A 21,558-nucleotide genomic window follows, 5' to 3' on the forward strand; every position below is an offset into this window, starting at 1 on the left:
AATAAATTCACCAGCTTCCATCTTAATAGCTTGCTTTAGAGCCAGTGCCACACTTCACATCCTATTCTGGACCCTCTCCAACAAGTTAATGGTTTTTTATTGAGGAAGGTGAGTAAAAATTATGAGGGTATCCTTAACTAAGGAGCCATAAAATTCTGATAGAGCAGTAATGTTCCCAGTGAGCCTGAAGGAAATACGATCAATAGTTATGAGGCTGAGGCTCGATTTATGGGCTGAATTCATCAAGCATAGTAATTCTCCATTTTTGTACAGGATGCTTTTGTGGTTTCTGCTGAGCAGAGGAGTATAAAGTCAGCACAAGCTCTTTCTCAACAATTGCCCAGGCTAAGCACCTGGACCTGCAGATGATCTTCATTGTACAGATTCATTCCTGCTTTGGCTATCTGCCAGTGGGTTTTATGTGAAATACTCCCTGGTATAGCTTCTGCATTTAAAGGATGCCTATAAATATCTGCACTGGCTGACGGGACAAAAGGAGAAAGAGACATCCTTAGAGAAATGTAAGATGTGCAGAGAGCTGAAATGCCCATGGTGGCTTTTCTGACGGTTCAGGGCGGGCTCTGGGAAGCCAGGGCTGCTGGTGCTTTACCAGCCCTCTCCTTGCAGCAAGATTTTCCCCTCCTGCCAGCATCTGCCGGGGCAGAAGACAGGAGGTGCTCAGGAAAGCTGGGCTGTTACCTGAGCCAACAGCGACACCCAGAGCTCCAGCAGCATAATCAATCCCTTCTTACACCTGCAGCCCCGTGTCCATGTCGCCTGGAAAATATCCCAAGGATTAGCCCTTTTTGCCTTCCTGAATGACTACATTTATTGAGAAGGAAGATATATTTTGCTGTAGTAATTTTATCAATAGCAATCATGTATACTGTGCTGAGAGTAAATTAGATCAGCCACAGGCACATCTATATTCCAACACTTGCCTTCACACCAAGTGGATTGCACTCTTTCATCTCTATCAAAACAGTTAAGATGATGTTATTTTTGCAGCTAAGGTCGAGGCAGACAACTTATAAAACGTCCCATTCCTGCTTCCTCACTACTGCAAGAAGTCTCACTGAGACCACACTGAAATTATTTTGGTAAGCTTTTGTTGAATAAATGCACAAACAGAGGCAAACAGTACATGCAAGGAGAATGTCAAGATCAAAATAATAGGTGCAACTTTTGTGACAGTGAACACTGAGTCAGACTTTTATTAAAATGACCCTAAACAACCCCTTGAAGACACATATCTGAGCAGACAGTGGTAAAATAATTAGAGAAGTAAGAGAGAGCCAGGCATTAATGTCTCTAGAAAAACATTTTAATAGAAGCAAGAAAACTCCTTAGAACTGATCAGTATACAGGACGTGCTGAGGACAACCCAAATTACACAGTACAATTACAAAGTACAGGCGTATTTCACACTACCAGAATGCAAAAGCCCTGTCACCAGGGTACAGCCTACACAGCTGCTGAGGTAGCTTCTTGTTTCCTTTCCAAGCTCAGGTTTGCCTCAGATCCAAAGGGAATACCAGTTCCTCTCTGCAGGGCAGGAGGCTGGTCAAGTGAAAAAGCACCAATGCTGAGCAAGTAGCAAATATTGTAGGCCAATGACTGTCACCAACCAGAGAAGTTGGTGGAGGGGAAGGGCATGAATGGAGTCCAAAGTTTTTATGTTCCAGCTGAGTTGAGGTTAGTTGAGAAGAAAATAAACAAATTAAATCTGTGTTATATCAATATAAAGCATAAAGGTGCAAACCAATGTGAAACAGAGCAAGAAAAGTTACCAGTGCAGCAAGCGCAGAATTAAGTGGTCCAGGAACCACAATGATCAGGCTTGGCAGTGCCTGAGAGCACTTTTGGTCACTCCTGGACAGTATCATGGACCCTCTTTGAGAAAACAATCACAGGCATCCTTCTCTAGCTGAAACAGACCATTAAGCAGTACTCCAAAAATCAAGGCCAAAGTGCCTGAAGATGCATCCAAAATATGAAACATCTGTGGTTCATTCAATTCTTCTGAAAATCCATGAGTCCATTTGCATTTTCATAAATCTGCTGGTTGCTTTGTCTCTGTGCTCTGAAACATTTATATTGAAACAGTTACCATTCTACATGTCTTTTCGAGGAAAGATGAAGCCAACTTTTGTTTATTCCTGCCATGGCACAGTTAGAAATGGGATATTTGCCAGGATCTCACACAGTCAATGTGTGACAGTTGCTACAGACTGCAGCTCTATACTACCAATTTTCCTTTGCACTTTTATTTCTTTCAGAATTCGTCAAGAAAGATTATCCAAGAAACAGTCCACATCTTGATAATCTTGATAATCACCGCAAATACCGATTCCTTTGTAGGAAGTTTCAAATTGGTTTGTGTTTCTTCAGTTGATACTGAGAAAGTGACCCAACCACTACCATAATGAGGACATCCTTCAGATCACAGGAGTACCTGCTCTGGGAGAAATTAAAGGCTTTCACACACCACCCATCTTTGAGAAACTGCCGGGGCACAATGCAAATTGTTTTCCTGCTGTTCCAAATGGCATCATTAATATTTTTGATATGTTCTTTGCCAGGCATGAAATCTCTTTATTCAAAACACAAGGTAAATCTGTTGTTATCAAAATACTGTGAGTCCAGGTGCTTTAGGAAAGAATTCTGGACCCATTCAAAGTCGTTTTTGCTGTAGCACAGATATGCATCATATTTGTATTCATTTTTATCTACTGCTCGTAGTTGGTTGTCTCTCAGTCTTTTTGTAGTGGTTTTATACCAGAGGAAACAAATCCCCCGGGTGCGAATAAAAATTGTGACTGCTACCAGAAATACGAGAAGAATGACCAAGAAGAAGATGAAGAGTGAGAATCTGAGTGTCTGCTGGAGTTCATCTTCATCACAGCCATCATACGTCATATATGGCAGGAGTATCCCTTCAAAGGCAGGGGGTACACACCGTACCTGTCAGACTGGGAGCCAGCCAGGGTTACATTTGTTTCATTTAGCCACAGTAGCAGGCTCTTTAAAGCACAGTCACAGACATAATTATTATGTGTTATATCCAAAACACTCAAAGTCATAAAAACTTCAGGCTCAGGGGAAAACACCTGGTTTCCGGATAAGTTTAGGTTCGTTAGGCTTTGTGGGAAAAGCCTGGGAGAAAGATGAGACAGCAGGTTGGAAGCCAGGTAAAGTCTTTTAAGAGATGGTAGACCTCTAAAAGTCTCCTATGGAAGAGCACTGAGGTAGTTGTTATTCAGATGTAGAACTTGAAGTTTGGGCAATGCCCCAAACACATCCAAACATAAATCTCTCTCCCACACCAGCTATAACATATTTTCACCAAGATCCATATATACTAACTGATTGCTTTCTATAAGATTAGCACTCTTCACACAGTAAGAGAACCAGTTCTGTTTTAAGAAGATTTACTGCAGATCTGGAATTTGGAAAAGAACATACAGGTCACCTAGTTTTGCCAGCCAATTTCTTTCTAATTCGAGGTGTGTTGCAATTATTGCTCTGTTACCTACAGATATTAGCTTATTGTCACCTAAAAAGGCAGAAGTCAGATGTGGAAAGGAAGGGAGTCTTTTAATGGCATTGTCTCAGAGATAAATTATTTTCAGATTTATTAAATGCCTGAATGATTTGTCACCAATCATCCCAATACAATTTTGCTGTAAATCAATATACGTTACACTACATAGACCCGCAAAAGTATAATTGCACAACTCACCCCAAAGGTTACTTGAGAGATTGAGAATTTTTAGGTTGCCCAAGCAAAAAAATGCTTACCTTTGGATTTGATTTATCTTGTTTTTGAAAAAGTTCAGTGATTCCAGATTGCCAAGACTTTGAAAGATTAAAGAATTGAGAAAATGCAACCCTGTGAAATATCAAAGAACCTTAGTTTACTTCTTCCTAGTCCTGCAAAAGTAGAATCATCTGGATTTTTTAAATTATCAAAGGTGAATCCTGAACAAATTATAGGACTGCTAAATATTAAAGAACTTATTTGAGTGCCTTCAATGGTTGTACAGAGATACTGGACTCTGTGCTTCAGCCATTGTTACTAAAGTCTAGTGAGCTAAATGTGGTATTTTTGAAAGGATTGGGGCACTTGGCCCAGGCCACATCTGCTGTCTGGTACAAACGATTAAAACTGAGATTAAAAAATAAAGAGTGTTTTCCTTGGAAGCTGGTAAGATTGGTTTGACAAAAGTTGGATATCTTGTTGAATTTCAGGTTCACACTTTTCAAGGCTGTTAGATTATAAAATAAGGGGTAGTGATGAAGTTTTGTGATTTCATTCGTTGAAAGATGTAATTCTTCCAATAATCTCAAATCTTGAAAGTAACATTCTTCCAGGATGGAATCGCCAAGGGAATTGTGAAACAGATGGAGAACAGTCAGGTTTGATAAGCCCATAAAAGCATCAAGATGCAGTTGAAGAATCTTATTGTCTCCCAAGTTTAAGATACAAAGGTTTGGCAGGTTCCAGAATGCTCTTTTTCCTAGGGTAACGGGATGGACCAACTGGGTTCCGATTTCCAACAGCCACAAGTGCTCCAGCAGTGGGAACAAAATCACTTTTCTGATATAGTTGTTAGTCAGGAAAAGCTTCACTGTATCCTTTGGCACAGGTGGAACATCAGTGAGGCCACAGAAAAAGCATATGGAGACTTGGGCTTCTGAGTAGCACCTTCTAGATGCACACACACCTGGTGACAGCCCAAAGAAGAGGAGGAGCTGATGGTACAACATCATGAACCTACATGAAAAAAGTGACAACAGCAAGAATTAGTTCAGCAGTTGGCTGTCTTTGCAGTGAGTAGTTTCAGAGCACACTTTTAACAGCTGTAGAATGGAGGACTAATGTCACTCTAAAAATGACTTGTGATTTGGGATTTATCCTTTCTCTGAAATCTAACAAGCATCACCTGATGGTCTGTTTGGCCAGAACATGCATCCCCAAAAAATGTGAGGACCTCCTAAAACCTAAAAAGTAACTCTCCTTTATGCTCCTGTCCCAGGGTGAAATTATGATCTTTGTATCCCCGGTCAGGTGTTCTGTTTATGCTGGATGCTGTATTCTGTGCCTTCAAAACTGGCTCTGACAGTGAAGGCAAGGAGAAGAAGAAGAAGCACGGAGCTTCATTATCAGCTTCACTCTCCCCCACAGTCTGCTGGAACACAGAACTCCACTGTTGTTGTCTGGGCATGGACAGGGCAGAACACCACGCTCCTTTTGCTTTTTAGTTAGTTCAGCTAGCTGAGGCAGTCTGAGTTTTCCCTGGACTGCTTTTCTTTCCTTTTCTTGGAACCATTTGAACATGCTCCAGAGTGGGGCCTGGGGAGCACCGAGAGCTTGCAGTCTGTGGCCTATGGGGGCCTACTCTGGGCAGCAGCCTTTGCCAGTGCCGGAGAGATTGATAACAGAGCGAGCACCCACAGGAGAGACTTTCTGAATTTGTTGTCTCTACAGAGCGGGGAATGAGTTTTGTCATCTGGTATTGTTCATTTCTTGTGCTGAGGAGTGCCTTGCCTGTTAAATAAACAGGTTCTTTCCACTTCCCTCAGAGGAATCCTTCCCAAACTGGGGGAGGAGCCACATGGGTTGGCTTTCTGGAGGGGCCTGCTTTGGATGTTTCCTACTTCTTGGAGAAAGTGCAGAACAAAATATCATTGTCTGATGCCCTAGTATCTTTCATATTTTCCTCACTCGTGGCAAAAATTATAATTATCTTTCCCAGAGGCTGGTGATATTCACTGACTGCGAAGGACTACTTGTATTTGGTGCTTGGTGAAATTTCTCAGAAAAAAACCCCACAAAGACCTTCAGAGAGCATCCTTTTTCTTTTAATTTAACAGAAAGCCTACTGACAAGGAGTTTGTAACATTTCTTTAAGTTCATACAAAAGATCTTGAAAGATATATTGCAAAACAGGAAGCCTTTGTTCTTAGACTGGTCAGATAAAGGCCGACTGCTATTGGGAAAATTTGTATTCCTGATGTTATCTGATTAGATAAAATCTACTAACTGAAACAAAAATAAAGCTCCAAGCTTTTGACTGGGCTTTAGGCCATCACAATATATGCTTTTGTGCTCATAAAAAGTTGTGCAGTGTAAACATACTTTTTGTCATGGTCCCCTTCTAACCAATTAAGATCTAAAATAGAAACTGTTTCAACTATTTCATTCATCAGATGATTGATTGATGAATGCGCCCCATCCCATCCCTTCAATTTGTCCCTAAAGTTGCCAGGATGCTTAAATCAAATATAGCAGATTTCCTCTTAAAATGAGGAAGCATCTTACAAGGTAATTGTGCACTGTGACAGTTCCTATCATTGATGGAGAAAAGCATAAGGCAGTAAGGCATTTAATGGCCTGACAGAGCAGAAGGACCACAAAAGCCAGTACTGGTTTGGGTGTAATGATCTACTTTGTTTGTATTTATTTGTTTGTTTTGATATCCCATCAGATTATATGATGAGATACAAACACACAAATCCAAGTGTGATTCCACTAATTATAGTGTAACAGCTATTTCCAGGAGAGCAGTGCCCAAAAGGACAGGAAAATAAACTTGAAAACAGAGACTAAAACAAGCTTGGGCTGCTCTGTGGAGGACAAGAGTAAATGGAATATGCTGAGAGAGAGTCCTAGCCCCAGACCTCTGCTTTTGGCCCTAGCTCAGCTGTTTTTAGCCTCTAGCACAGTTTTGAGTGTGTCCCTGGTGAGCTGGGTCTGCCTGCTCATGTCCCTGCCCAGCAGCCAGCTGGGTTGTTTGTCCCAGTATGGCCCAAGCACTGAGCACTGGTCCATGAGCCAGCCCTGGGGAGCCCAGCTCTGCCCTGTGTGTCACAGGACAGCATGAAGGCAGAAAGAGCCTCAGCTGGGCCTCAAAGAGGACCAACAGCCAGTCTTCCAGATCCTAAGGAAATACAGCTTTAGTGAGGACAATGAAGATTCGTTTGAAGGTTTGGGGGCTTTTTGTTTGGTGGGGTTTATTTTGTTTTTCCAAATGTTTTGCTACTGTTGTTTGCCAGCAGTGACACTCATTCCAGGCTGCACAAACCACCTGTGGGCAGTCACAGTCACCACTGAGAGATTCTTATCTCACATCTTGAGCCCATGTTTTCCTTATTCTTTGAAACCTGTCATGTGAGAACTGCCTTGTCTACCCCAGAAGCCACCCTGGGGGAAAAAGAGTCTCCTTCCTGTTAGTTTCCCCTCACTCTTTGCTGTAACTTTGGACTGTGTTTTTCAGAAACTGGATGTAGCCCAGAGACACAATGTTCTTTTTTTGCGCTTGCAGGATAATTAGAAGCAGCCAGGATTTAAGCTCTCACCTGGAAAAGATCAAAGTGATAATAGGAAAGGAGTCTTAGGAATGACAAAGACAAACAGAGCTCTGTACAGTCCTTTTTAAAGGTCTCACCTTTTTATAAGTCTCATCAGTGCTGTCATGCCTGTGAAACAGTTTTCAGGCATAAAACAGTGGTAATGGTTTGGTAGCCTGAAGTCAGCAAAAACGAGTAATGGTGATCAGCCACAGGGGGAATGGCATGGTTACCACTCCTGCACTCCTGGGACCAAATCTGGGCACATTATTTATTAGAGATCTATTTAAAAAGTATGGAAACAGATTCCTGAATATGTGGAGCCAAATGGAACAAATTATAAAAGAGATGTTTGCTTTTTCAAGTTTTTTTTTTTGTACATGCACTTTAAAAAAGCAGTCAAAAGATAACAAGTTGCAAATGTCCAGTGACAAAAGGACCATAAATATAATACAAAGAGAGATAAAATCTGCCCAGCTTTCAGGTGAAAATAGAAACTGCTCCAGACTTTCCTGGAATGGAGACGTTTGAATTTATTGGAAATAGGATTTAGATCTGAATGAATTTGAATTTGCTCTTGGTGGTGGGGGAGAAAAATGTGAAAATTTCACTCACTAGTATGGCTGACAAAACTCTGGACTGTCAAATCTGTGATGCAATGAAGACCTACCAAGTAAAGAAGGTAGAAAAGGAGCTGGTGGCCTTCCTTAAACCATTCCTGTGGGAGGCTCTTGGTGAGAAACCTGTTCCATCAATTCCCAGCATGGCAGGAGCCATGGCAGGGGCATCCTAGGGCTCACCTGCATATACATCTAGATCAATTGCTTATCCACTGATTATCTTTACACTAGATAGTCCCAACCCCACCAGGAAGAACAGCTGTCACACAAGCTGAGCTGATGAAAGACGTATAGAGTGGAAGCTGGCGACTGAGTGACATACTCCATGCAGTGCATCTAGAAGAACATGCACCTGATTTCTGAATCCATAAAGACCTGCAGTCAGACACCAAGGGACTGCCAAAACAGAAGTCCCCATGCAGGTTGTATTTTAAATTGTCTTCCTACCCAGCTCTTTCCAGAGAGAAAGCCAGCTATGCCTTTATTTAGCACATTATTCTGTCAAGTAAAACAGCTACGGTGAGCTCTGTTTTCTTCGCAATGCAACACCAAACCTTTTTCTTGCACTCATACCCACTATTTGGTTATTTTGGATAGGAGGCACTCTCCTCTTCCGTTATAGCTCTTTCAACTGAGTGAATAATGTTCAAGATTCTCTAAATCATGTTTCAGCCTAATGAGGGGTTGGGGGGATGCTTCGTATGGGACGAAGGGAGGGAAGGGAGAAGATATGTTCTGGGCTGCTTCTGTGTTCTCATTATGCATGTGTTCAATCCAGAAACCATCCTTAGAGAACACTGTGGAGGTCCTTCTAGCCCTGTCCTCTAGATCCTGTCTTTCACCACCTTACTCATCTTCCGAAAGTTCTTGCATAATGACAGCTTCACAAGGAAGCTAGAGACAGCCAAAATTAGCCTATTGCCAGTTAAGAGGAAAACACATCTTATTCATCCTTGGGCAGAGATTTGATGGACTGAACTCTCCCATGACCGGTGTGAGTACTCCCAGTCATGGAATTAAAGCAGCTCACTGCTCCAGTTTACAATACTGTTGTGCTTTATGCTAGGTCAGAGCTAGAAGCCTGCCTACCTGACAACACCTATGCCACATGTTAGCCAGGTTAGATGATGGCCAGTCAGCCCTGCCAGACTGGGGCACTGCTAGGTGTCTACAAAAGCAAAACACTTTGTGCTCAAGTTCTCAAGTAATGAAATCCAGGGTGGAACCGCTGAAATCCCACAAGCTGGACTCTTCAAAGGCCAGGTGCAGATGCAGTTTTGTCTTATCAAGTCCCACCTCCAACACTTTTGTGCCTCTTAGGGACTCTGTACTCTGCAGATCTACTTTTCCCCCACTAAAAAAAAAAAAAAAAAAAAAAAAGAATGTATGAAATGTATGAGTACTAAGTTACACAGTGCTCTGAAAAATTCGAAGTGAAACCCTGCTGCCAAAACATTCTCCTAGGGCTGGAAAACCTTATTTCTTGACGGCTTAAAGGGACAGTGGAAAGAGGGGCAGTCGAAGGTGGGAAGAGAGGGTGAAGACTGACCCTTGGAGTGCCCTGGGCTGTGACGGACCCGTGTAGGTCTGTCGCTCTCTCCTGCAGCCTGATCCTGGGTCCCAACGCCACCACCAGCGCTCCAGGGCGGAACAGCCTTGCACGGAAACTCGGCTGGGGAGAACCTCCCTGGTCCCCGCCTTGTTCCCTATTCCCTGCGTTACTCCTGCATACACACTGGGCGCCTGGAGCGGGAGAGCGTGCTCCACCTGCCGGGAATGGCTGCGGTGCATGTCCGGCAGGAGAAGCACCACCCCAGGGGGAGCAGGAAGAAGTGACGTGGCTGAGCTGCTCACTCACGGAAGGTGAGAGTAAGCAAACAACAGAGCCAGGGAGCGGGGCGGGGGGCGCAGAGGTTAGGACTTTAGGACTAGAGGGAAGTGGTGACTGGTGATGATGTGAATATGGAACGGAAAAAACAAAAAGGGTAGAATCATCAGGGAAGAAGCACTGGAAGGTAAATTCCCCAGCAGAATGGAAACCCTCCCTGGCATTCCAAGATCGGCTGCTGGATACAGAACTCTAGGGCTCCAATAAAAGCAGGAAGGTGTTATGAGTAGAAAATTTGCCAATTTTTTTGAAAGGTTGCAGAGTTCACAGGTTGGGCTAGTTGCTGCCAGGGTGGAGTTCTAACTGTTGTTGAAATCGTTTTCGTTAACTACCTGTTGTTGATGGTTGAGGAATTCCTCTTTTGTCAGTGGCACCCTGCTGCTTCCTGGAGGATGGCACCCGGATGGTGAAGAGGAGGGGACATTGGGGTTGGCATGTAAATGACATTGGGGCGGGCATGCAGATGAAGAAACCTCTCACCAAACCTAGCAAAACCCCCTAAAAACAATGAGCCAACACAAATTGACGGATTGAAGTGATGTCTAGATGTGAGGAACAGAATCCAGTGTCCGCTAATACCCTTTTTACGCCTCACCCTAACCTAAAAGATGTTGGCTGGACAGAGGGCCTCGAATGTCAAAATGAAAACGCGGGACTCTCCTGATGCTCTCTTGAGGACAGAAGCCCCAGCTTTGCCAGCAGACCAGCGGGCAAAGCTGCACTTTTCTTCCTCCTCCCTGCCACTCCTGGAAGCTGCAGCGGTGTGAGCGTGACCTGTCGGTTCTTCCCACCTGAGCTCATTTTTTAACGAAGGCATTAAAAAGGAGAAAGATCTCCTGCCCTATTTATTTCAGAAGGGAAGTGTTGGAGCACCTCCAGAGGAGGTTCACAAAGATTCTTAGAGGGCTGGAGCATCTCTCCTATAAAGACAGGCTGAGACAGGTGGAGTTGTTCAGTCTGGAGAAGAAAAGGCTTTGAGGAGACCTCAGAGTGCCTTCCAGTACTTAAAGGGTGCCCACAAGAGGGCAGGAGAAGGACTTTTAACAAAGGTTGTAGTGATAGAACACAGGTGAACTGACAGAATTTAGATTAGGCTTGAATTAGAGGTTGGGAAGAAATTCTTCGCTGTGAAGGTGGTGAGACATTGCAACAGGTTTCCCAGAGAATTTGTGGATACCCCTTCAAGGCCAGGCTGGATGGGGCTTTGAGCATCTTGGTCTTGTGGAAGGTGTCCATGCCCATGGCAGGACTGGATGATCTTTATGGTCCCTTCCAACCCAAACTATTCCATGATTCCATGGGAGAGAGTCAGGCCTGGGAAAACCAGGCCGAAGGGTGCAGCCAGAGCACAGGAAGCTGTAGATTTTCATGTTTCTCTTTGCTAATTTATGACCGGAGATAGCTCAGGGATGCCACTTGCTCGGTTTCTCGGCTGTTTCAAAGACCTGGAAAGGCCCAGAGTGGCCTTGGACAGCCCGGCGCTTCAAAGGACGAGGAGAGACTTCTGATCTTGTTTCGGTCTCGGTGTTTATTAATTGTTTATCTAAAAGATTTTCTTTCAGCCCGACAGAGGTCTGCACAGCAAGTCAGCCATGAGCACACTGAGAGCCCCCGGGGCAGTCACTTATCTTTATACCCGAAGTTACGTGTACAATATTTATAATTTTTCCCCAACACCTTCTCCTCTTATTAACCGGTGCACTTCTAGTAAAGACCAATCCCAAAGTGCCACCATCACCACAGAAGATGGAGGCCAAGAAGAAGAAGAAGAAGGACAGGACATGCCCCAATTCCTCCATCTTACTTCTTTAGACCCCCCTGTACAGAAATCCTAAACCCTGTGTTTTATACTCTAACTAACTTATCCCTTCACCATTCACCCAGTAAAATCCTCCCAGTCCTCATACAGATGTCATCTCCTGTGTAGGATCAAAGTCCAGCCACCAGACACTTCTGGCAACATTCCAGGACTCCCGAGACCCCCAAGGGTGGTCTCGGTCACTCTGCACCTTCATCCTGAGGTGCTGAGATCCCACAGGAAGCAGCTTTTGTGGACTTTGCTGCATTTTAATCTTTAGGAGATTATCAGACTGACTCATCTCAGTCTAAGAAATGTGAACATTTGTGTTTGCTAGCTGCTTGGTGCTTGAGCTGTTCCTTCTGGTCTTTTTTCAGGTGGAAAGAACCAGCACATCTCTGTCTCTTACTTCCAGTACAGCTGACTCTCTGATGTGCACTTAATCTGACCCCAGATAACTGTAAGCAGGTGATCCTCCACTCACATGAGTATTCTATTTCTAATGATTCTATTCTACATTCCATTTCCTACATTACCTTATACTAAGTGGAATACTAAAGAAGTTAGGATTGAATGATAGATCAATAACTGAAGTGATTTATTTGCCGGTTACTGTAATTCTTAGAGAGCAATTCATGAAGGTAAAGGGGAGGTAAAAGAGAGGACAGGGTAACGTTTATTTTAAAAAAATTATAGTAATTTAGGTTTTCATGTTACATTTAGATAAAATTTCTGGAAATTGATGCTATTTGAAAAAGCGACCACCTCTGAGTTAACTCTTGAGCTCACTTTTGCATAGCCATATCCACAGGAGAGAGCAGGGGATTCAGTAACATTGCATGGGAGAAATGGGAGCCTAAAGCACTGGATCTACAATACCCAAATATCTTGTTAACCAAAGCAATATCTTGTTAATAATCTTGTTAACCAAATAAATGTCTTGTTAACCAAAGCATCGCCTAATCTGGACAGCTGGAAATGCAGAACTGATGGCCATGTTTTATTATTAAATAAAAGGAGTCTTGACTCTCTTGAGGTTGCCTAAGTCTCAGCCTGTTTTGGAATTAAATGCCTAAGGCAGCTCTTGCTCGCAAGTCACACTAAGTTGTGGACCTTTCTCCTATCCAGATCGCTCCTTCTGGAGCCCTCCTCTTTGTGAACTCTGCTTCTGTCCCTGATGTCCCCTGGTCTCCCACCAGACAATAAGAATATCAAGACAGGAAATTCTTACTCTTTCCTGCTTAAGATGTTCTGCTTTTTATGGAATCAGCTGGGCCAGAGATGACACCAAAGTGCCTATTTTCATACTAATCTGTGTTATGTACCTTTAATTACTTATAACTATGTCAGTCCTATATTAAGTACTTATAAGTGATTGCATAGCATAAAACCTAGGCCTCCAAGGACATTGCAACTACAAAAGGCATGCAAAGGGCGGCACTTCATATAATCTCACTACATTGGATTACAACCACTTAATTCAGAATTTGCTTTTATTTCTTTAAACTGAATTTCACTTCATTATAAGATTACTCCAGTCAGTTTGTTTCACTTTGTTCTCTGACTTGGAAATTTTATTTCCTTTCATATAAAGAAATGCTTCATTTCATGAAAGGAAATGAAATCTTACAACTCCAATGAGGATCCATTCAGCAACATTTGGCCCATCTCCCTGCACTTGAAATCTTGAAATCAAAGAAGAAAGTGTAGCAAACACTTGGGAAAGGAGATAGGGTGAAATAAAATGCAATTGAAAAAAAAAATAATTCAGAAATGGAATGACTAAAACCAAATGGATTGCAGTGAAATGAGGTACAGTGAAAAGGACCAAAATTTAGCAGAATTATACTTACTGAAATCAGGAAATGAAATCAAACAAAAAGACAAGAGATGAAGTTAATGTAGTAAAATGCTTTAAAAAAAGGAAAATTTTGCAGCAAAGTGAAAACAATAAAAGCCAATAGGATTATATGAGCGATAAACAATGGCCAAAAGTGTGCTCCTGCCTTCTAAAATAGTGAAAATGGTAGGTCTCCCAGATCAAAGCTGCCAATACCTAAATTTCAGGCTGCCACTGAAGCACCAAATACCACCTCTGAGCTGATCCTGAGACACTGGGGGAATGGGTTTTTTCCCCATGGAAAATGGCCATGGTTCACATCCAGTCACGCTGATCGACAGTGGAGTGCTGCCTCCAAAATTCACAAATGACACAGTATTTCTCCCAGAACAAAGCTGCCACCAGCTAGGACTCTGGCTGTCCTTGGAGCCCCAAATGCCACCTCTGAGCTTACCCCAAGACACTGGGGGCTGAGTATTGTTTTCTTCTGAAAAGGGACTGGTTCTCGTCCAGGTATTGAAAATCCAGTGAGATGGACCAAATCTTGCCAAATTAATCCTCATTCAATCTCAAGTATTCATTTCCTCTCATTAAATGAAGAATTTCTTTCAATTAAATTAATAAAATCTTGACTTCAGAAAAGAAAGTGTAACTCTGTTCAAAGGAGATATGGTATTACACGATGCAGTTGAAAGAAAGAAAAATAAAATTTGTAAATGGAATAACTACAGCCTAATGCATTGGGATGAAAGTACCTATAGTGAAAATTACCAAAATGTTTTAAAATTATACTTTATGTAATCCCAGAATCACAGAATGAAGTCAAACAAAGAGACGGGAGAAAAAATGAGAAAAAATTGATGAAATTACATTCTAAAAAAAAAAAAAAAAAAAAAAAAAGATAAAATTGTAAATCAAAGTGAAAACAATACAATTGAATAGGATGACATGACATCAAGACATCAAATGTAGGTAAATACCAAACCTCAATTCTTGCCAGATTTATCCTGATTGAACTCAAAAGATTTTGTTTACTTTCATGAAATGAAATGTTTCCTTCCATGAAATTAAGAATTTCATTTCATGAATGGAAGTGAAATTTTGAAATCAGAGAAGAAAGTGTAACACTCTGGAATGAGGATATGATAAAATACAAAAATTACATATTTCAATATAATTTCAATTTAATGCAATATAATCAAAATAATCCATGATGGTGGCTATGTCATAGCTTTCCTGCTGAACCATGGCTTCCAGTTCCTCCTGGTTTTTGCCCATGCTGAGTGCATTAGTGTACATACACTTTAAGTGGGCTGCTGATTTCACCTCTGACTCTGGCTTACCCTACTTGGTCTTGTTTCTGGAGAGCCTTGCATCCCCTTCCCCCTTCAAACCTGGTTTAAAGTCCTCTCAATCAGCCCCCACATGGGCTAGAATCTTTTTGCTCTTGTTAGTTAGATGGAGCCCAACTAGCTACAGCAGGCCAGGTGTCATAAATGTTGCCCCATGATCAAAGAACGCAAAGTTCTGCCCATGGCACCAGCCTTTAAGTACTTGTTGGTAATATGTTCCCTTCTGTTCCTTTTATCATTTGTCCCTACTACTGAAAAGACTGAGCAGAACCTGTGCTCCTGTCCCATCGACCAATCAACCCAGAGCCTTGAAGACAATTTTAATTTCCTTCTTTTCAATCTCATCACTGTCAGCCTGGAATATCAGCAGTGGATGATAATCAGAGGGCTGAGTCATTTTAGGGAGTCTCTTGATAGTCTACAGCTAGGCCCCAGGGAGGCAGCAGACTTCCCTGTGGGATGGGTTTGGTCAACATTCAGGGCCCTCTGTTCCCCTCAGAAGGGAGTCACCCACTATGACTGCCCTTTTCATTTTAATGCCAGAGGTGCTGATCCATCTGACAGACAAAGTGTAATTGGGAGGCTCTTTGGGCAGGTTATTTTTTTTGATGGCACCTGGCTGACCCTCTGGATCCAAGGCCTCCTAACTACTCTGAAGTGGCACCTGGGTAGGTGATGGGGGTCAGAGGAATTTTTATTAACTCTCCAAGTAGGGACTAATTTCCCCTCCCTTTCATCTACCAGGTATCCTCCTCTGCCTGGTGGTGAGAGACAAGGGAGTCCTCAAAACCACCACAGCCAAAGAGACAGCGTCAACCCTGGGATCGGCACTGGGTGAACCTGGATTCCGATCATTATCGCATCAAAACCCGTCCCGTCCTCCCCCCCCCATTCATAGTCCTATATCCATAGCTTCCATCTTGAGACCATGTGGTCGGTCCATAATAATCAATTATTCTTGCTGCTGGCACTCTTCCTCCTTCCAAGTTTGCCTACCACTTATGACAGGTATCATCTTTTTCAGATTACTTTGCTCCCTCCTCAGGGTCTCATACAAAGGAGCCTCTAGTAAGTTACTTTTTGTTTGGGGGAGAGTGAAGAAGACTGGCCGGATCATGCCCAAAGTGCATGATCCATTCCACCTTGGAGGAAACTCACTGTATGCTTTCTTTCCACAGATCCAATAAATTCCATCTGGAGCTTTCCATCTAATGTTCGTTTTCCCTGGCTCTTCCCAGTATTCTCTCAGACCCTCCAAGGTTTGGTAAGGGCTGGCTCCAAGACTTTTGACCCAGTAAAGTCCTATTTGTCTGTTCCATTCACAATTTGTTTTGCTTTTCCTGCTCGAGTACCCCGTAGGAGGTTCCAGCTGCCAGATTTTGCCCTTATTGTTCGAATTTACTGTCACGGTAGTTTATACATGGAGTGTATCCCACCATTTCAGTATTCTTCACGGAATACATTCTCAGACCATGCCGCATACCTCGTCTTAAAGGCGCCCCATCGTGAGACCTTGATGGCATCTGAGCTGCACAGTACTTTGATTGACTTTCGACACTCCACATTCAGAACCTCCGCTTTAGATCTAAGATTTCCACGCACCCCGTTCTGAAAAATGGGAAACCACTCCTGCGAGTCTAATTCAATGATTCCTAAATTTGTGGCTAGGGTTAGAATATGGTCAGTCAGTTCAAGCTCCTCTTCCAGACACTGGGTGCACAATCCCTTTGGCCTCTGCCCCATTCTGCAATGTATAACAAAAGTTCCCTTACAATATTCACACTTAAAGTGTACAAATGGGTAGCATACACAATCAGACAGTATTACAACCTATCTGTTAACTGTTGGTCATTTATGAGGATGCTGGAGTTTGATTTTCAAGTCACCTGGGGAAGAAGTGACCTTCCACTCGGCTGCTTCTTCCTGGTATTTGACTTTCTTCACCCTGGAGGGTTGTGTCCAACCTTTCTCCGCAGTCCGAATGGCCATGTCTGTTGTCAGAAGGACAAGAAAGGGGCCTTCCCAGTGAGGGGAGAGGGGTACATCTTTCCACACTTTCGCAAGTGCTCTGTCACCTGGTTGGAATTTGATGGATAGCAAATTCCAGAGGGGCACTCTTAGATATTCTCCCTTCTTTGCTCTGTTCCTGCAAATTTCTGTTTATCGCTACCAAATATGGTTGAATCTGGCTGTCCTCCAATCTGGGGTGTCCCACCGGCATCCCATGCTTATATGGCATCCCATATAGCATCTCAAAGGGTGGGAGCCCCGTCTCTGAATGAGGCATCGTCCTGATATTAAGCAAGGCCAGAGGTAGGCATTTCAGCCAGGACATCCGAGTTTCTAAAATTATTTTAGACAACTGCCCTTTCAAGGTCTGATTCATCCTTTCAACCTGTCCTGAGCTCTGGGGAGGTCATGTAGTGTGGTATTCCCACCGAATGCCTAGCGCCTTTGCCATCTGCTTAATGATTTTCAAAGTAAAATGAGTTCTTTGATCTGAATCAATGTAATTCACCACCCCATTTTGGGGCACAATTTCTTCCAGCAATTTCCTGGACACTGTCTGAGCTGTTGCCCTTGGACTGGGGAAAGCTTCCACCCAGTGGGTCAATTTGTCTACAATGACAAGCACAAATTTGAACCTTCCCACCTTGGGCAATTTCAGTGAAATTGACTTGAATTCTTTCAAATGGTCGGTATGCAATAGGGCAAATCCCCAGGATTGCCTGTCTTGCCTTAGTTTTGTTAACTTTCTGGCAGATCAGGCATCCTTGTACCTCTTGTTTGGCCAATTCGTAAATTCTTCTGCACCTGAAAAATTTCAAAAATTGTTCAGCTAGGGCCTGGGCCCCCCAGTGTGTTCGCTGGTGCAGCTTTCTCAAAGTCCTTCTGGTAAAACCTTTAGAGACTAGTTCTCTCCCATACGGTAGTTTCCCCTTACCTTCCTCCAGTTTTCCTCCAATCTTCTCATAACTTTCAATCTTCTTTGAGGAGGGTCGTCTGAGACCTCAATCCCTTTGATCTCCGGGGTACTTACCATCATCAGTGCTGTGGTCTTGCCCTCTTGGCAGACCAGGAGGGCAAGACCACAAACATGTTTCCCCAGGTTTGGAAGTGCATCCCTGCCTGGCGTCCCTTCACATGGACAACTGAAATTTCTTCTGGCTCCCTTATTGCTTCCAAAATTTGCTGGATCAATTCCCTGTGCATCAGTCCCCATCCCTGTGTGTTGATCAACCCCCTTTCTTCCCAGATTTTCCCAAAAGTTGAACCACCCAAAGGCATACCTAGAGTCTGTAAAAATTGTTCCCTTCTTTCCCTTCAATCCTTTCAAGGCTCTCAGGACTGCATACAGTTTGCAAGCCTGTGCTGACCAACCCACGTTCAGGGGACCTGCTTCTATCACTTTTCCTGTTTGCCCGTCCACGACTTCATATCCTGACATTCTTTTTCCATCAATCACCCTGCTTGAACCATCTACAAACCATTTTTCCCCTTCATCTAATTCCTCTTCTTCCAAATCCTCCCTAATCCTTGTCTGCAATTCAGCCACTTCCACACAATCGTGAACGAGTTCCTCCGAAGCTTCCCCGAACAAGAACTGCGCTGAATTTTGCAAGGTTGTTGTCCGCAATTCCAAATCCTGTGAATGAATCAAAATGGCTTAATACTTCAGCAATCTAGAATATGTGAGCCTCTTATCTGCTTTCTGTTGTAGTATGCCCCGCACATGGCGTAGTGCAAATACTACCAAAGGTGCTCCAAAGGTTACTTTCTTAGCTTCCTCCACCAACAATGCTACAGTGACAATCGCTTGCAAGCATGTGGGCCAGCCCCTGCTGACCGGGTCCAAAAGCCTAGACAAGTAACCCACTGGTTTCCTGACCCCTGCCTAGTCCTGTGTCATCACACCATGTGCCATGTGATTGCTCACATCCACGAACAACTGGAATGGCTCTCTCACATCAGGAAGGCTCAGCACTGGTGCCACCGTGAGTGCTCTGTTGACTCTCCTGAATTTGCCCTCGTCTTTTTCTGTCCATTTGATCCTGTCTGTGGTGAGTTTCTCATACAAAAATTTCACCTTCTCACTGTATCCTTCAATCCACTGCCGGCAATATCCCAACAGCCCCAAAAGTTGCCTAACCTCTCTTTTTGTCCGTGGGGGTGGTAAGGCAATAATCCCTGCCACCCTTTCCAGATCCAACTTCTTTTTCCCTCTGGTTAACCAATGTCCTGAGTACCTGACCTCGGGATCTGTGAATTGCAACTTTGACTTCGACACCTTCAATCCTTTTTCCCCTAGAAAGTTCAAAGTTCAATGGTACTTGTCCTCACAACCTCCTCCCTTGGACCTGCAATGAACAAATCTTTTATATATTGTAGCAATTTTGTTCCCTCAGTTGGTACAAAGTGATTCAGCACCTGTTGGAATGCTTGCCCGAAAAAGTTTGGGGAATCAACGAAGCCCTGAGGCAATGATGTCCATCTGAGCTGCTGCTTTCTGTTCGTCTCTGGGTCTTCCCACTGAAACGCAAAGTAATCCCTGCTGTCCTCCGCTAAAGGACAGGTCCAAAAAGCATCCTTCAAATCAATCACACTGTACCACATGTCCTTGGGAGAGATGGTATTCAGCAGGGTGTAAGGATTTGAGACTGTGGGGAACTGTGTCTTAGTTCTTTGATTCACAGCCCTTAAATCTTCCACTAGCCTGTAGCTACCGTCCCTCTTTTTCACTTCCAAAATTAGGGTGTTGTGCCGGGACATGCACGGTTCCAATGTTCCTTACTTTATTAATTCATCAATCACTGGTTTCAGTCCCTTCTTCCCTTCCATGTTTGACCCAAATGGGGTCTCCTGGCCTTTCAATTTCAACGTGGATTGGCACTATGTCCACTGTTCCGGCCTCCCCTTGGACATACCAAACCTTTGGATCAATTTTCTCCTTATCCTGGGTGGTGAGTTGATACAACTGGGAATTCTCCACTGCTAAACTGATTTCCAAAGCCACCATCAAGTCCCGTCCCAGCAAGTTAAAGTCTGCATCTTTTATTAAAAACATATTTCCTGTACACTTTTTATTTTCTGTCTCTATTTCGACATCCTTTATGATTGGAACCTTGAAAGGTTCCCCTTTTGCCCCAATTACCATCATTGTATCATCGCTCAGAGAGCACCCTTGTGGTAATTGTTGCACCATGGTTCCTTATGCCCCGGAATCTACTAAAAACCAAATTTCCTGTCTGTGGGTCCCACTCTTAATTTTGTGAAAGGCTCTCTTGGTGTTCCAGACCCCAATCTGAAAAGCCCCTGACACCCCTAATCCTCCTGAAACATCACTTGATCCTTGACCTTGTTGGGACAATTCCTTTGGATGTACCTCTTTTGCTTGCAGTAGTAGCACTCGATATCCTTTTTCTGGTTGTTCAAGACTTTTCCTTGGGAAGGATTTAGCTTCTTTGCCAGCGCTGTTTTCGCCGAGTCTCTGACCTGTTCCTGTTTCTGGGCTTCCCTCACTGCAGCCACCAGTATCTTTGCTTGAATCTTCTGCTTTTCTTCATCTCTCCTCATGCAGACCTTCTGGGCTTCCCGGAGCAAATCCTGCAGTTCCCTGTCCTGCCATCCATCTATCTTTTCTAACTTTTTCCTTATGTCTTCCCATGATTTTGCCACAAACTGAGTTTTCAGCAAAACTGCTCCAACCAGAGAATTGTGGTCCGTCCCAGAATACTTCCATAGGCTCTTTCAGAGGAGCCTTTCCAGCCATTCCATGGGGGTTTCATCCTTTCCCTAACATTCCCTGAGTACCTTACTCATTCTGCCCCTTCAGCACTGCCTCCCTGATACCTTGGATTATCATGTTTCCCAAATTTATAATTTTCTGCCTCTCTTTCTGGGCGCTCCAAGATGGCTTTTGGCCACCTCTGGTCTCCCCTCTCCCCCTGGGGATTCCTGTTCTCCCAATCCCTGATCTCAGCTTGTCTGATAATTTCTCTCTCCTCATTGTTGAACAGCGCCCTCAGGATCGCATTGAGACCCTCATAAGTGTAGGTGCTGGTTCCTAGAAATTAATCTAGTCTTTCCGCCACCCGCAAAGGATTGTCCATCAATTTCCCCATTACTTTCTTGAAAGCCCTCACATCTCTGGTGTTGATCGGCGCATGTACGAGGCCATTAATTCCTGGAGCCGTCGTAAGGCACTTCCCGTAAAGGAAAGATACTGGGCTTTTTCTCCTCATCATCACTGTCTCCAGTGGATGCCCTCCTCGTTCCCCACCTCGTTCAATGGGCCAGGGGAGAGCTAACTTTCTTGGGGAAAATTACCTGTTTTTCTTTGGTCTTGGGGAGGGTTGGTGGCTGGGACTGCTTGCACGGGAGCAGGGGTGCCATTGCAAGCCCACGTGGGAGAGAAGGCGCTGCAACCAGCTCTGGTGGGAGTGGAGCCACCGAAATCTGTTCCTGCAGGATCGATGCCTCGGGAGGCAACGTGGGTGCCGGTTGTACCTGGGTTGGTGCGGGCTGGGGTGGAGGGACAAGGTAGGGAGGTGGAAGGTTGTCCAGTGGTTCCCACTCCTTGACCCGGTTTGCCATGTGTCTGAGAGCTTGGATCGGGTATATACCTGTACAAGCATATCTCCACATCTCAGCATATTCAATTTCCTCAAAATCCTGTGGGTGGCGATCGAGTACGTGGTCATACAGGG

The 21,558-nt window shown here is 43.9% G+C and overlaps 1 protein-coding gene across 1 annotated transcript; it reads right to left on the minus strand.

The window, feature by feature from the left end:
- Positions 1 to 2,207: 2,207 nt before the first annotated feature.
- On the minus strand, positions 2,208 to 9,764 carry TLR5 (toll like receptor 5). The gene is given in 4 exon segments (XM_063153353.1): positions 2,208 to 2,336; positions 2,338 to 2,948; positions 2,951 to 3,594; positions 9,523 to 9,764. Coding segments are annotated over 4 exon segments (1,626 nt in total).
- Positions 9,765 to 21,558: the final 11,794 nt, after the last annotated feature.

Source organism: Melospiza melodia, chromosome 3, assembly GCF_035770615.1.
Source record: "Melospiza melodia melodia isolate bMelMel2 chromosome 3, bMelMel2.pri, whole genome shotgun sequence".
In the NCBI taxonomy this organism is placed as follows: Eukaryota; Metazoa; Chordata; class Aves; order Passeriformes; family Passerellidae; genus Melospiza; species Melospiza melodia.